At 39.6% G+C, this 15,795-nt stretch overlaps 1 protein-coding gene across 2 annotated transcripts in view; it reads right to left on the bottom strand.

Moving 5' to 3' along the window:
- Positions 1-15,795, bottom strand: part of rfx2 (regulatory factor X, 2 (influences HLA class II expression)) — a 220,443-nt gene that overhangs the window by 60,727 nt on the left and 143,921 nt on the right. For both annotated transcript variants that reach the window (XM_063032557.1, XM_063032556.1), the window contains exon 10: positions 13,027-13,145. In XM_063032557.1, the coding sequence (XP_062888627.1) occupies positions 13,027-13,145 (119 nt within the window). The remainder of the gene's footprint in view (positions 1-13,026; positions 13,146-15,795) is intronic.

Here is a 15,795-nt window from a genome sequence, read left to right on the forward strand (position 1 = left end):
TGCTGATGATACAAAGATTGGAGGTGTAGTAGACAGTGAGGAAGGTTTTCAGAGCCTGCAGAGGGACTTGGACCAGCTGGAAAAATGGGCTGAAAAATGGCAGATGGAGTTTAATACAGACAAGTGTGAGGTATTGCACGTTGGAAGGACAAACCAAGGTAGAACATACAGGGTTAATGGTAAGGCACTGAAGAGTGCAGTGGAACAGAGGAATCTGGGAATACAGATACAAAATTCCCTAAAAGTGGCATCACAGGTAGATAGGGTCGTAAAGAGAGCTGTTGGTACATTGGCCTTTATTAATCAAAGTATTGAGTATAAGAGCTGGAATGTTATGATGAGGTTGTATAAGGCATTGGTGAGGCCGAATCTGGAGTATTGTGTTCAGTTTTGGTCACCAAATTACAGGAAGGATATAAATAAGGTTGAAAGAGTGCAGAGAAGGTTTACAAGGATGTTGCCAGGACTTGAGAAACTCAGTTACAGAGAAAGGCTGAATAGGTTAGGACTTTATTCCCTGGAGTGTAGAAGAATGAGGGGAGATTTGATAGAGGTATATAAAATTATGATGAGTATTGATAGAGTGAATGCAAGCAGTCTTTTTCCACTGAGGCAAGGGGAAAAAACCAGAGGACATGGGTTAAGGGTGAGGGGGGAAAAGTTTAAAGGGAACATTCGGGGGGGGCTTCTTCACACAGAGAGTGGTGGGAGTATGGAATGAGCTGCCAGACGTGGTGGTAAATGCGGGTTCTTTTTTAACATTTAAGAATAAATTGGACAGATACATGGATGGGAGGTGTATGGAGGGATATGGTCTGTGTGCAGGTCAGTGGGACTAGGCAGAAAATGGTTCGGCACAGCCAAGAAGGGCCAAAAGGCCTGTTTCTGTGCTATAGTTTTTCTATGGTTTCTAACCATAGTGTGCAGAGGCTTTGCCAACACCACTGCATGGATTCTAGCTGAGGAAATCCTCCCAAGGTGGGGAACCCCAGTCTAGGTGGACTCGGATCAGAGAGCACGTTTCACAGGAAAAGTGGTGAAGGAAATGTATTGACTGTGAGGGATTCAACAACAGTTCCACATACCCTCGCACCCTCAGAGTTCAGGAATGGTAGAAAGGATGAACCAAACAATCAAGAAAGCTTTAGCCAAAGCTGTGGCTGAAACAGATAAGACATGGGTTGATGTATTACCAGGAATCCTGATAAGATTATGAGCAACCCCAATCCCAACTCTCAGCTCTTATGAGCTATTGATGGGTCGAGCAATGCAACTCCCTTATGGGGTAATTACGTGTTGTGGTGAGCCTGAGGCTTACAGGGATAGAGGGACACAGTATGTGAAAGACCTTTGTAACCAACTTAGTGTTGCTAATCATGTTGCTGATCAGAGAGAGCCAAAGGGAAAGGTCCTCCCACAGCCAGGTGACCATGTCATGGTGAGGTTGCTGCCTGAAAGGGCAGGGTTTGCTCTCAGATGGATAGGACCGCAGATGGTACCTTTAACTTGTGTCTGTATGCAGATTCGACGAGGCAGCCAATGGAAACACTGGATGCAGGTTAAACCGTACAACTCACCTTCTTGTTGCTTCCACAGAGACAGCAGGGAATCAACCATACCCAGTAAACATGTTATCACAGAGAACTTAAGAGAACCAGCCAGCCATACCAGACCTGACCACAGTTGATGGAAACACACCCACAACAAATCAAAGGCAAAAGACAATGACAGCACTGACAGAACCCCGTGAATAGCATGCTGAAGTGTAATGGTGACGGTACTCTGTAATGAAGGTTGGTTGCTGAAGGTAGATGATTAGCTGAAAAGCATAGAATAAAAAAGTCTATTGGGGAAAATAGATGGGGGGGGATTTAAGTTAAAGCAGAGACAATAGATTCCACAACTTCAATAGCATTCCAGACTGAGAACGATTGCACGTGGCATCTGAAGGTGGTCATCCCCAGCCTGAATGGGGAGTGAATACAAATGAGCCGAGCCCCTTCAGCAGTCTGGCCAGCGACTGACTGGATTGCTCAGAAGGAGGTGCCACCAGGGAGAAGTCCTTGCAGTCATTCAAATAGAGACCACCCCAACCCCTTCCTGTACATCTGTGAGCCTCATCTGTTTACCTTGCTGGTGCCCCTGGAAAGAAAGAGTTTTAGTGACCAGAGTGTGAAAGGGTGAAGATGAGGAATGTGATTACGTTGCAATCGGTGTGCAGGGGAAGAGTCAACAGGCATATGAAAGAAGCCGCATTTCCAAAGACTGTTGTTCAAATTTCTGGAATAATCTCACTATATTAGCATTTTGTAGATAGTGATTTAGGGATGACAGGGTAGATGTTGATACAGATGAATTAATGGGGGGGGGGGAGGGAGTGGAATTCCAAGGCAGGGTATTTCTGCTGGTTTACTTGAGTAGATCCTCCTTAAGGGTGGCCTTTCCTGGTACCAATTTATTTTTGTCCACGAGGGCCATGAAAATTGATTTTTGGGTGTGGCACATTTACATTTAGCAAACTACTCTAGCCACCAATCTTCAAATCTGAATGTAAATTGCAGAACAACAGGTTCCTAAAAGCCATGAATCACAAACCAGACAATGCTGATTAAAATTCATTTCAATGTTTGTGGTGTGGGTGCGAATCAGGTGTAGTTCTTGTATAGTTTCAAAGAAGCCATGGTAAATATCGAATAGTCTTTTAATGTTTAGCACATAAAATACCGAGCCCTACATTGGGCCAGTGAGACCTTTTGACCAAAAGTGTCTCCATACGATGCCTGCTGTATCTGGTTTTGTTGAATAAAGAAGCATATCTTTTCTCCAGTGGCTTCATTCACACAACAACATGTGAATTCACACATTGCTTCACTGGAGGCCTGTGCCACTCTAAGCAGAACTCTACAGCAGCCAAACTCTATACTTGAAACCTGCTGGGGAAAAGCACATCTACAGGAGTGCATTAAACACACAAATGTGTGACTGTACTCGGAATAAATTGACTTCATGTTTGTACACAGAAAATTTCTACTTTTCAGTATAAAAGACATCACATGTATTTTGAAGATGACGAGGCCGAAGACTGTAAAATTAGTCAGCTCTGTCATGGGTACCAGCCTCTATAGTATCCAAGACATCTTCAAGGATTGGTGCCTTCGGTCCACAATGTTGTGCCGACCCTCAAACCCTGCCTCCCATATAACCCCCCCCACCTTAAATTCCTCCATATACCTGTCTAGTAGTCTCTTAAACTTCACTAGTGTATCTGCCTCCACCACTGACTCAGGCAGTGCATTCCACACGCCAACCACTCTCTGAGTAAAAAACCTTCCTCTAATATCCCCCTTGAACGTCCCACCCCTTACCTTAAAGCCATGTCCTCTTGTATTGAGCAGTGGTGCCCTGGGGAAGAGGCGCTGGCTATCCACTCTATCTATTCCTCTTATTATCTTGTACACCTCTATCATGTCTCCTCTCATCCTCCTTCTCTCCAGAGAGTAAAGCCCTAGCTTAGAATGGTGGTGTCCATCATCAGGGATCCCCACCACCGTGGCCTCTTCACAGTGCTGCTATTGGGAGGGAGGTACAGAAGCCTGAAGGCACACACTCAGTGATTCAGGAACAGCTTCTTCCCCTCTGCCATCCAATTTCTAAATGGACATTGAACCCATAAACACTACCTCATTACTTTTTTATTTCTGTTATTTTGCATTACTTATTTTAACATAACTATGTAATAAGACATATATATATTTAATGCAACTCATTATTTTTCTCTGTATTTATCTATCATGTATATCATTGTACTACTACCGTAAAATTAACAAATTTCACGTCATATGCCGGTGATATTAAATCTGATTCTGATAGTAATTAGGCTAATTAAAATGGTGGCAATACCACATTTTTAGCATCTGCTTCCAGCTGTAATCACTGCCTAGTTTGTGGAAATTGCTGGTGGTCTGCCCTTGGACCACACTTTTTATAGCTGATTAGCAAGACCCTGTGCAAGGTTCAGAGTGTCCTCTGCATTACAGCCATTAAGGCCCTGCCCTCAGATACACCAGTTATTTTGTAACACTCAAAAAGTATTTGAAAGTGTGCCAGTTGAAGCTGGTGCATATGAGGGCAGGGAAATCTGAAGCTGAAGTTCAAGTTCAAGTTTAATTGTTATTCAACCATACATGAATACAGCCAGATGAAACAGTGTTCCTCCAGGACCAAAGTGAAAAACACAGTACCAACAGTCATACACAGCACAAGGCACAAATAGCACATGTAATTACAATAACAACATAAAGTCACACAATAAACAAAATAATACAGCCCAAGACATGTCCTGTAGATTGATGATGCATGGATGTTATCAGCAAGATCAAGCCCGCATCAGTCCAATCATTATGTGCTAGTGCCACAGATGAACGCAATCCAGCTTGTCTTCTACCCCCTGGAGGGCGGCACCGATTGGAGGGGGAAACTCCCAACCCAGCATGGATGCCTGCCACACCACACCACCTCCGGTGTTTCCTTCCCTGGATGACTGCAACAGGCAACCGCATCTCATGAGGGCCTGGTCCACTCAGCTCCCTTACTGTCGGTCTCACCAATGAACTAGTGAACCGGATTTCCAACAGGGTCTTGCGATCACAAGAAAAATATCCAAGACAATAACTCACACTTTTTGTTAGACTGCCCACTGCCTCCGCACACTGACTCCAACACCTTCCTATAGCAGGTAGCACACGATCCGTACCAAGTCCCGATCCTCCATTATGGAGCAACTCGCTGACGGGGTAGACCTGCAATACTTGATGTTCTCAAAGATGTAAACGAGCAATTCGACCTTTATTTTGACCCGGAGAGCCCAGAGCAAACATGCGTGCTGCCGTCTTATTGGGGGAAAAAATTCTGGAAGCTTACACTGTCAATTGACCCTATGGCACAGTGTAGGGTGCCCAGAGCCTATGGCTAGCAGTCGCAGAAGGTCACACCAATCATCGAATCAAAACTGAGAATTCTCTACAGATCTATCCATCAGCTTTTAACTGCAGGATCTACCTAGTTTAACATTTCAGATGGGTTTTCTTTGCATGGTCTTTGATAAATACATGAACGGGAGGGGTATGGAAGGCAGGCGTCCAAGTGCAGGTTGATGGGACTAGGACCCCACCTATCTTTCCCCTTACTGGTTTTTCACCTGGAACCTACCAGTCTTCTCCTTCCCACCCTCCCCCCACCTTCTTTATAGGGCCTCTGCCCCTTCCCTCTACAGTCCTGACGAAGGGTTCTGGCCCGAAACGTCAACTGATCTTTTCCACGGATGCTGCCCGACCTGCTGAGTTTCTCCAGCGTGTTGTGAGTGTGGCTTTGACCCCAGCATCTGCAGATTATTTTGTGTTAGGCAGAATAATCGTTCAGCATGGATTAGATGGGCTGAATGGCATGTTTCTGTGTTTTACCATATGGAAAAACTAAATAGATTTTCCCAAAACAACTTTTCTTAATTGCTAGGAGAGGTGAGAGGGTGTACAGGAATGCTAGGAGAACACACATCAGGTCACCACTTCAAGTTCCTGGTGTCAACATTTCAGGGGATCTATCCTGGGCCTAACACATTGATGCGATTACAAAGAAGGCACATGAGCAGCTTTGCTTCGTTAGGCACTTGAGGAGATTTGGTATGTCGTCAAAGACTCTGCAAATTTCTGTAGATGAACAGCATTCTGATTGACTGAATCACAGCCTGGTATGAAGGCTCCAATGCACAGGATAAGGGGCTGGAGAGGGTTGCAGACTCAGTTAGCTTTATCACGAACACAACCCTACCCACCATTAAGGATATTCTTAAGATGTGATGCCTCAAAGTAACAAGCTATTAACATCTCAACTTAAAGCAGTTAGAGCTAAAAGACAAATTTTAAAAATTCGTAAGGGAGATAGTAGTTTAGTTTGTAATTATGAAGATACTAATAAAATTTTTCAAGACTGTTATAGTGAACTCTATAAATCTCAGTTTCCAGCTGACCCTTCTAATATGGATGCCTTTTTACAAAAGATTGATTTTCCTATAATATCTGTTGAAGATCAGCAAATTCTTGATGCTCCTTTTACTGAAAGAGAAATTCAGAAAGCTATTCTTTCAATGCAATCTGGTAAAGCTCCTGGATTGGATGGTTTTTCTGTAGGATTTTATAAAAAAAAATTGAAGATTTGCTTACTCCTTATATGTTGGAAATGCTTAAAGATTCTTTTCTGCTAGGAGAGTTACCTTCCACATTTTATGAAGCTTCTATTTCTTTAATTCTTAAGAAAGATAAAGACTCTACTGATTGTGCTTCATATAGACCTATTTCATTATTAAATGCGGACGCTAAAATTCTTTCAAAAATAATGGCTAATCGGATGGAGAATATACTAGCTAAAATTATTTCTCAGGATCAAACTGGTTTTATAAAAGGTCGTTGTTCCTTTTCTAACACTCGGGGACTGTTAAATGTTATATACTTATTCTTCTTTAAGACTCCCCAATGTGTTGTTTCTCTAGATGCTGAAAAGGCATTTGATAGAGTTGAATGGAAATGTCTATTTAAAGTTTTAGAGAAATTTGGCTTTGGTACTAATTTTAATAAATGGATTAGATTGATATATAGAAGCCCTATTGCCACTGTTATTACTACTAACTGTAGATCCCCCTTTTTCCTACTTTCGCGGGGTACGAGACAAGGATGTCCGTTAAGCCCTTTGTTATTTAATTTGATGTTTGAACCTTTGGCTACTGAACTTCGTGAAGCTAAAAATATTGAAGGAATTTCTATAAATGGGACTATTCATAAGATTTCCCTTTATTCGGATGATCTTTTAGTTGATGTTTCGAATCCTGAAGAATCGATTCCTAGTTTATTGTAATTATTAAATGAATTTGGATTGTTTTCAGGATACAAATTAAACCTGCATAAAAGTGAATTATTTCCTTTAAATGATTCTGCTTCTATATATGATGACATTCCTTTTAAAGTTACGGATTCTTTTAAATATTTAGGTATTATCATTACTAAAAACTATGGAGACCTTTATAGAGCTAATTTAGTTCCCTTAGTGGATTTTATGAAGCAATTTTTTTCTAGATGGAATCCACTTACACTTTCATTAGTTGGTGGAATTCATGCAGTTAAAATGATGATTTTACCAAAATTTTTATATGTATTTCAAAATATTCCTATTTTTTTAATTAAGAAGTTTTTTGATCAGGTTGACTCTATTATTTCATCTTTTGTTTGGAATAATAAAAGACCAAGAATTGGAAAATGTCATTTACAAAAATTAAAAAAGGATGGAGGTCTTACTTTGCCTAATTTAAGAATATATTATTGGGACCAAGCTATAACCACCTTTATTTGGGAAAATAAGGTCCCAAGGGTTAATAAGCACACTCTCCAAAGAGGTCGTGACGTAAGTGGAATGGGTCTTCCCAGCTTTATTCATTATTACTGGGCATCGAACATTCAAAAAGTATTATTTTGGCTTCACCGGCCAGATATAATCTGGTGCCTGCTTGAGTCACGGTCTTGCCACTCCTCGTCTCTCCCAGCTTTGGTGTATTCTTCCTTACCATTGAAATCCTCTCAATTCACATCTAACCCGGTCGTGCTCCCCACCCTCAAAATTTTTAATCAATTTCGCTGCCACTATAAATTCATATCAGCTTCAGTTTTGGGTCCCATTCATAAAAAAACATTTATTTCCTCCCTCCACATTTGATTCAGCTTTCAGACAATGGGGTTTGAACAGTCTTATGCGCATTAAGGATTTGTATACTGATAACATATTTGATAGTTTTGATAACCTGCGCGGTAAGTATGGCCTTCCGCATAATCATTTTTTTAAAATACTTGCAGATTCGCCACTTTGTCAAGGAAAAATTTCCCTCTTTTCCTGTTCTACCACCTGCTATGTTATGGGAAAAACTCACTCTTAGCTTTAACAATAAGGGGCTGATCTCTGAACTATACTCTCAGCTGATGTCTTTGGGAGTTCAAGATCTAAACAAAACTAAGAATAGGTGGGAGGATGACCTCGGTATGGATCTGGCGGAGGAATATTGGGCAAAAGTATTGAATAGGGTTCATTTCTCATCATCATGTGCTAGACTGGGGCTCATACAATTTAAAGTTTTACACAGGGTACATTTAAGTAAAGCCAGACTTGCAGACATATACCCTGGGACAGACGCTGGCTGTGACAGGTGTTCCTTCTCTCCGGCTGGTTTAGTACATGCATTTTGGTCATGCCCTCGGCTTGATGACTATTGGGCACTGGTTTTTAAAATTATCAGTGTGGTTTTGGGGGTGACACTGAGACCTTGCCCGCTTATAACTGTATTTGGTGTGGCAGATGATGATTTGGGTTTAAATGCAAGCCAGTCGGATATCATTGCATTTACATTGTTATTGGCCCGTAGGAGAATTTTGCTGGTTTGGAAATCTGCCACCCCCCCAACTGCTGCTACTTGGTTAGAAGATGTAATGTTTTTTCTGAAATTAGAAAAGATTAAATTCACTTTGAGGGGGTCTGTGAAAAAGTTCTATTCGAAATGGGGACCTTTCTTATCACACTTTGGGAGTCTTAAGGAATTACCTACTAGTTGAGGGCATTTGATTGTACTTGGGAAGTTGCCTCCCATTTAACACGCTTATAATTTACCTCACAGGGTGGTTGATGAATTGTAAATATGAGTGTATTTTGGATCATCCGACATGTTGCAGATGTGTGTGAGCCATCGTCTTGAATTAGTGTGGGGGTATGGTTGTGAAATGTCCGTACTTGTATTTGTGAATTGTTGTGTTGTAAATATATTAGATGCCATGATATGTTCGGGGAGGGCGGGTGGGGGGAGGTTTGTTTTGGGGGTACGATACTGAAGCAAAATGGAGGAAAATGTAATCCATTACATATTCTGTATTGTGTCATTCCTTCAATAAAAATAAATTATAAAAAAAAAGAATATTGGGCGGTTAATATACGTTATGCGTGTTCTTGGTTATATTGGACCGGTAAAAAGGAACGACCACCATGGGTTGATCTGGAATTGAAAATTGTGAAACAATTTTGTTTAACTTCGTTACTAGGAGCTCCTTTACCCGTACAATTAGCCAAAATTTCTATTTTAAATATAAATCCTATGATTAAGCAGTCATTACGAATCTGGTACCAGTTTCGTAAGTCTTTTATATCTTAAAAAATTTAACCTTTTTAGTTTAATTTATCCAAACTATTTACTTAAACCTTCACTTAGTGATCCTATCTTTTCTCTTTGGAGGAATAAAGGAATTTTTTCTTTTATGGATTTGTTTCAAGAAGGCCGATTGATGTCCTTTGACAAATTAGTAACTAAATATTCCCTTTCATATTCACATTTTTTGCAATATCTTCAGGTCAGACACTTCTTACGAGAATATTTAAGTAATTTTCCATATATACAAGATTCTGACCTGTTAGACATTATTTTTAAAATGAACCTTTTAGTGAAAGGTTTTATTGGGAAAATTTATAATTTACTATTACAACAGGATAACTATTCTTTACTTAAGATTAAGCAAAATTGGGAAAGCGAGCTTAACATGACCTTGATAACAGAGGATTGGTTGCAAATTTTGAAGTTGGTCAACTCTTCTTCGATTTGTTTCAGTCATTCTCTAATTCAATTTAAAATTGTACATCATTATTATTTGACAAAGGAGAGATTGTCTAAAATATTTCCTAATGTAAATAGTCAGTGTGATAGATGTAAAACTGAGATAGCTACATTGACACATATGTTTTGGTCGTGTTCTGTATTGAAACAGTTTTGGAAATCTATTTTTTCTACAATTTCTAGAGCTTTGAAAATCAATTTACAACCTAATAAACTGACAGTTTTGTTTGGTATAATTCCTCAATATATTCATGGTATTTCTATATCAGATCAACACGTAATTGCATTATTGGCTAGAAGGGCTATTTTATTGAAATGGAAAGATGCCTCTGCTCCCACTTCGATACAATGGTTCTCTCAGGTGATGTTATGTCTTAGTTTGGAAAAAATTAGAAGTCGAACTTTCGATCCTAGATTTGACTTCGAGAAAAGATGGGGGTCTTTTGCCCATTATTATCATTTGATTTGAGTTAATTAAGATGGTCCTTTTCTGATGCTTGGGTATATGGATTGATTGGCGGAATGATGTCTTTTTTAATGGAAGCTTGTATGGCGTATAGCTCCGGGTTTGAGCTCCAAATGGTTTTTTCCCCCATTTTTTTTGTTATCGGGGTTTTATAAATTTTAGTTAGTAGGGGTTCTTTTTTCCTTCTTTCCTTTTCCCAAAAAAAACTTTTACATTTTGTTTTTTTTTATTATTATAGAAATATTGTTCAGTTTGATTGATAGTTTAACTCTTATTTTACATATGGATATGTTGTCTTGATTATCTTGACGTATTTTTCTTTGTTGTTGATTTTCAATAATAATCAATAAAAAAGATTTTAAAATGAAAATGAAAGTGAATATGTTAATAGAGAGAACTTACTTCTCTTCGATTGGTTATAATTCTTCCCAATCTCTTTTCCTATATGTTATGATGTAGACCATGAGCTAAAACTAAATGTGAACAGTATCACAGAAGAACAAAATACTGAGGATACCACAAATCTGAAATTAAAATGTTGTAAGTGAGCTGATCAGACAATACTGTAGAAAGAAATACACAGTTAAGGTTTTAGGTTTATGTGCTTAGAAATAAAGAAACAAGGGATCTCATAAAAGGACACTGGTGTTGACTCTGGTTTTCTCTCTCCCTGATATACAGCCCGGCAGTATTCAACTTTGTAATTACTTCAATATAAATCAAAGCTTAAAGCTTAAAGGAAATATTAAAGTACCTATATATCACCATATACAACTCTGAGATTCAATTTCTTGCAGGCATACACAGTAAATCTAAGAAACATATAGAATCAATGAAAGACCGCCCCCAACTGGTAGGTCAAACAACTAACATGAAAAAGACAAACTATGTAAGTACAAAAATAACTATAAATAAGCAAAAAATATCAAGAGTCCTTAAAAGTCAGTCCATAGGCTGTGTGAACATTTCAGTGATGGGGCAAATGAAGTTGAGTGAAGTTGTCCCCTCTGGTTGAGGGGTAAACACTGATCCTGACAACGCTCTGTGTAGATTTGCTTAATTGTGTGAAGGCCTTTACCCATGATGGACTGGCCCGTATCCACCACGTTTTGCAGGGTTTTCCGCTCAAGGGCATTGGTGTTTCCATACCAGCAACTTCCATGCAATCAGTTCATACTCTCCATCACACATAAGACCAAAAGATATAGGAGCAGAATTAAGCCATTTGGCCCATCGAGTCTGCTCTTGCATTTCATCGTGGCTGATCAAATTTCTTGTCAGTCCCAATCTCCTGCCATCTACAGAAGTCTGTCAAAGTTTTAGACAGCATGTCAAATCTTTGCAAACTCCTGAGGAAGTAGAGGCACTGCCGTGCTTTCTTCGTTATGGCACTTGTGTGTTGGACCCAAGGCAGATCCTCTGAAATGATAACACCAAGGAATTTAAAGTTGCTGACCCACTGCACCTCTGATCCCCTAATGAGGACTGACTCATGAACCTCCAGTTTCAAGCTCCTGAAGTCCTGAAGCTCCTTCGTCTTGCTGACACTGAATAAGAGGTTGTTATGGCACCACTCAGCCAGATTTTTGATCTCCCTCCTAGTGTATATGTTGATTCATCACCACTTTTGATTTGGGCAATGACAGTGGTGTCAAGAGCAAACTTACATATAATGAAGAGCAAACTTAAATATTGTATTGGAGCTGTGCCTCACCTCACAATCGTAAGTATAAAGAGTAGTGCGGAGGCTAAGAACACAGCCTTGTAGTGTACCTATGTTGATGGAGATTGTGGAGGAAATGTTTCTGTTGATCCTAACTGACTGGGGAGGGAATCGAGGCTCCAATTGCGTAAGAAGTATTGAAGCCAAGGTCTTGAAGCTTACTGATCAGTTCCATGGGGGTGATAGTACTGAATGGCGAGCTGTAGTCGATGAAGAGCATCATGATGTATGTATCTTCACTAGGTGTTCCAGGGTTGAGGGAAATTGAGGTTTAATTTTCAGTATTATTTTAGTATCTATTGATTTTAGCATTCCAGAGTGCACAGAATTAGGGTGTGGAGGCAAGGAATCTATCAATGACAGGCACTCTTAAAAGCTTTATATAATCACTTATTATGAGCTATGAAGAATTTACGCATAAATTAGTAGTATAAACCTAACTGGCTCCTTAAGCCATTGTATTTAAATTCTCATATAAAAAAACAAAGAAAAGCACAAGTACAGCCTCACCAGCTCATTTTTGAAAGGTCAGTCTGATACTCATATATATTTTTGAATCCCAGTCTTCACTGATGGAAATACTTTTTTCAATTGTTTAGAATGCGCTGCAATCAACATTTATCATTGTTGACCTGTCTTGCTGACATACATGTTCATAACACAAAGGAACTACCCTTTCACAGTCATAGGATGACTTCCTCCATCAAACTGTCAAAAATCTCCATCCATATTTACATGTATAAGAAAGCAGATATCAATGTAATGTACCTTGTACATGAAGATCAAATAAGCTCAAATGATTTGTGATGCTCTTAAGAAATAAACTGGACTATCCAAATATTGGAATATGGAATAAAACTGAATATCAAAGTAAAGTTTAGATTTGGGCCTGGCAACATTTTTTATTACAGTATCATATCATCGAGGCAATTTGCCACATGACATTACCTAGGAATGCAAGAATACTCAAGAATTAATTAATACAAGATTCACCAGAACCCCAATACATTCAAAGGAAGGCAGGCATAATACAGCATGGAACACAACTGTCAGAGCCTGCACTAACTATGAAATAACCTCATAATTTGATTGGTTAATTCAACCATCCATCTCTCCTACACCCTAGTAACTTCCAGAAAAACTTACCTCACAATGCTCCCTGTACAAAACCTGCAATGTCTTCACTTCATTCATTGTGATATTCTCTGGCAATGGAGAATCACCAATCTCTGCATCAACGAACTCTGGCAGTGCACGAGTCACGTCTAATGGGAGCAACGTTAAACAAATCTATAAGTAAATTTTGCATGTGTAGTCCTATGTTACTTGAATTTTGTATGCCCATTTATTTTTGTGTTTACAAGCCCAACACTTGTTTTAGATTTTTTTTAATATCATTTTTCTGTTTAGTCCTTTGAAGCTTTTCTCAGTCAATGACCTTTCATCAGAAGCTATTGTCTTGAATTCTACAACTCCAGTTTAATCCTTATCTCAACTGTCCAGCAGTCCTATGCCTTCCTATTGTGCTGCTATCTCAGGGCCTGTCTGGCTTTGAAATACGTCCTCCTTCACCAGGGCTGCTCCTTGTGACCCAAATGCCCATATTGATTAATCACTGTGCAACTTCCTTTCCTCCTAAGCACATTCTACAGACTCAGCCGGTGAATCAGACTTCACTGTGCCTCTACTTTGGATGAGTTCATTGGGATTACGCCATCTTAAAAAAACCTGCTCAATCACACCTTTCCGCCTGGTTTCAGCTGCCAAACTTGCACCAGTGCTTTTCTTACCACCAAATCAGACCTTGGTCTGTCTGCCTATTCCTATGTTGCCAAGTGTGTATTGCAGCCTGTTTCAACATCGCTCTCTTCTTCGTTAAAATTCTTGCACTCTACCATCTACATGTACTACAAGTATTTTCTCAAGTGGAAATCTCCATTGCTTTCCTATCTAGCCTTCACTCAGTCATCCTTAGTGACTTCATGCTCCCTTCCATTATATGCTGCTCTGATTATGGAACTCACTGTCCACCTATTCCAATGCCACGCGCTACATTGAAAGCCCAAACCATTCACAGACACCCCAAAACCTTTTCTCTTACATGGTTTCAAGAGGTAAGTTCCTCAATACAGTCAATATATCCATTTGAGGGTAAAATTCTAAGTAAATTTATTATCCCAATACTTAGGTTCATTTTCTTGTGGGTAATCACAGTAAATACAAGAAACATAATAGAATCAATGAAAGACATTATCCAATAGGATGGACAAACAAAAAACCAATGTGCAAAAAAACAACAAACTACAAATACAAAAAGAGAATGAAATGAAATAATAATAAATAAGCAATAAATATCGACAACATGAGATGAAGAGCCCATAGCATGAGGGATGGGGCAAGTGAAGTTATCCTCTCTGATTTAAGAACCTGATGGTCCTGAGGCTCCTGCACTTTCTCCTTAATGGCAGCAGCGAGAGGAGCACATGACCTAGATGTTGGATGCTGCTTTTCTGCGACAACGTTCTGTGTAAATGTGCTCAACGGAGGGGAAGCAAAGATGGTCAGTTTAGGGAACTCTGGTTAACAAAGGATATTGAAGGTTTGATAAGGGGAAAAAGGGCATGTTGGATATAGGAAATTGGCCTTGGGTGAGTCGATGGGGCTTACAGGGGATATAGGAGACAACTTAACAAGTCAGGATGGCAAAAAGGGACAGTTGTGGTTAGTAACTTCAAAACATTAAACTAACTTAAGTGAAGGCAAGGGAGTCTGGGAGTGCAGGTCTAACTTCGTGTTTACTTTAAGCGAAGCATGCATGCATCATGTGGTAGCTTGATGACATATGCACTTCACGTTTTTATAATATAACCCAAAGTGAATTATTTCAATGAACAAGAATGCTTAATCAAACAATATATTTACAAAATTATTCAAATATTACTTAAATATTAAATACACAACACACTTCCCTACTTAACTATAAATTACAATGCATCACAACTACATACACAGTATATTATATAACACTACTACTATATATAGACATACAGCATAGCAAATTTTAAATTGCCTCATTCAGGCCTAAAGATTTAATCACTGTGGAGGATTTCTTATTCTTGGAGGATAATGTCTTTCCTAACAAGGGGAATCACCGTCAGGTGAGACTTGTGGCTGTGAAAACAATCTCAGGTTCTGGGGCCTCCTCAGTGGTAATTGTAGGAGTTGACTCTGAAACTGCAGGAAATGGTTCTGACAGCAGTACCACCTTTCTTCTTCTAGTTTGTGCATTTTGATCTTCAGAAGGTGCATTTAATTCACTGGAGTATTCTCTTATTAATTATTCTATTGCTCTCTTTACGATCTGATATTCCCTCTTGGTTGCCTCATCCACAATACCATCTGATGAATCCTCTGTTTTTGTATTTCTACTGATTCCTTTCTTTTTGGCCTTCCGTTCATCCAACTGGACTTTGGTCTTTGCACCTACTGTTACAAGCAGCTTTTTGCTTCCTACTTTTAGTTCATGCAATAACCTTAATGTACACGGAGTAGATTCTGGTTCTTTATACTCACAAAAGATGAATGCTTACAACTTTCCTGTACCTCCTTAAGCACTCTTCCAGCTTCAAGCCAAGCTACATTTCGCAAATAATTGCCGACTAACATCTCAGGAGCATTCAATGTTGCCTACAAAAACTGTTTCAGTCGAATCACTGCTTGCGACACTTTCATGATTCTTCAGAGCAGCATGCTCCTTCCTTGGTCCAGTATGCTTTCCAACCAGAGGCACAGAGCTCGTCACCTACACCCGTTTGCACTCTGGTGGGGAATGGTTATGGCACCATCCAGCATCCAGTACCTTTCTTAATTTGTTTTCAGTTGGCTTCACTGCAGGGGATGCAGCATGCAAATGGT

Source organism: Mobula hypostoma, chromosome 24 (assembly GCF_963921235.1).
Source record: "Mobula hypostoma chromosome 24, sMobHyp1.1, whole genome shotgun sequence".
NCBI classification, from domain to species: Eukaryota; Metazoa; Chordata; class Chondrichthyes; order Myliobatiformes; family Myliobatidae; genus Mobula; species Mobula hypostoma.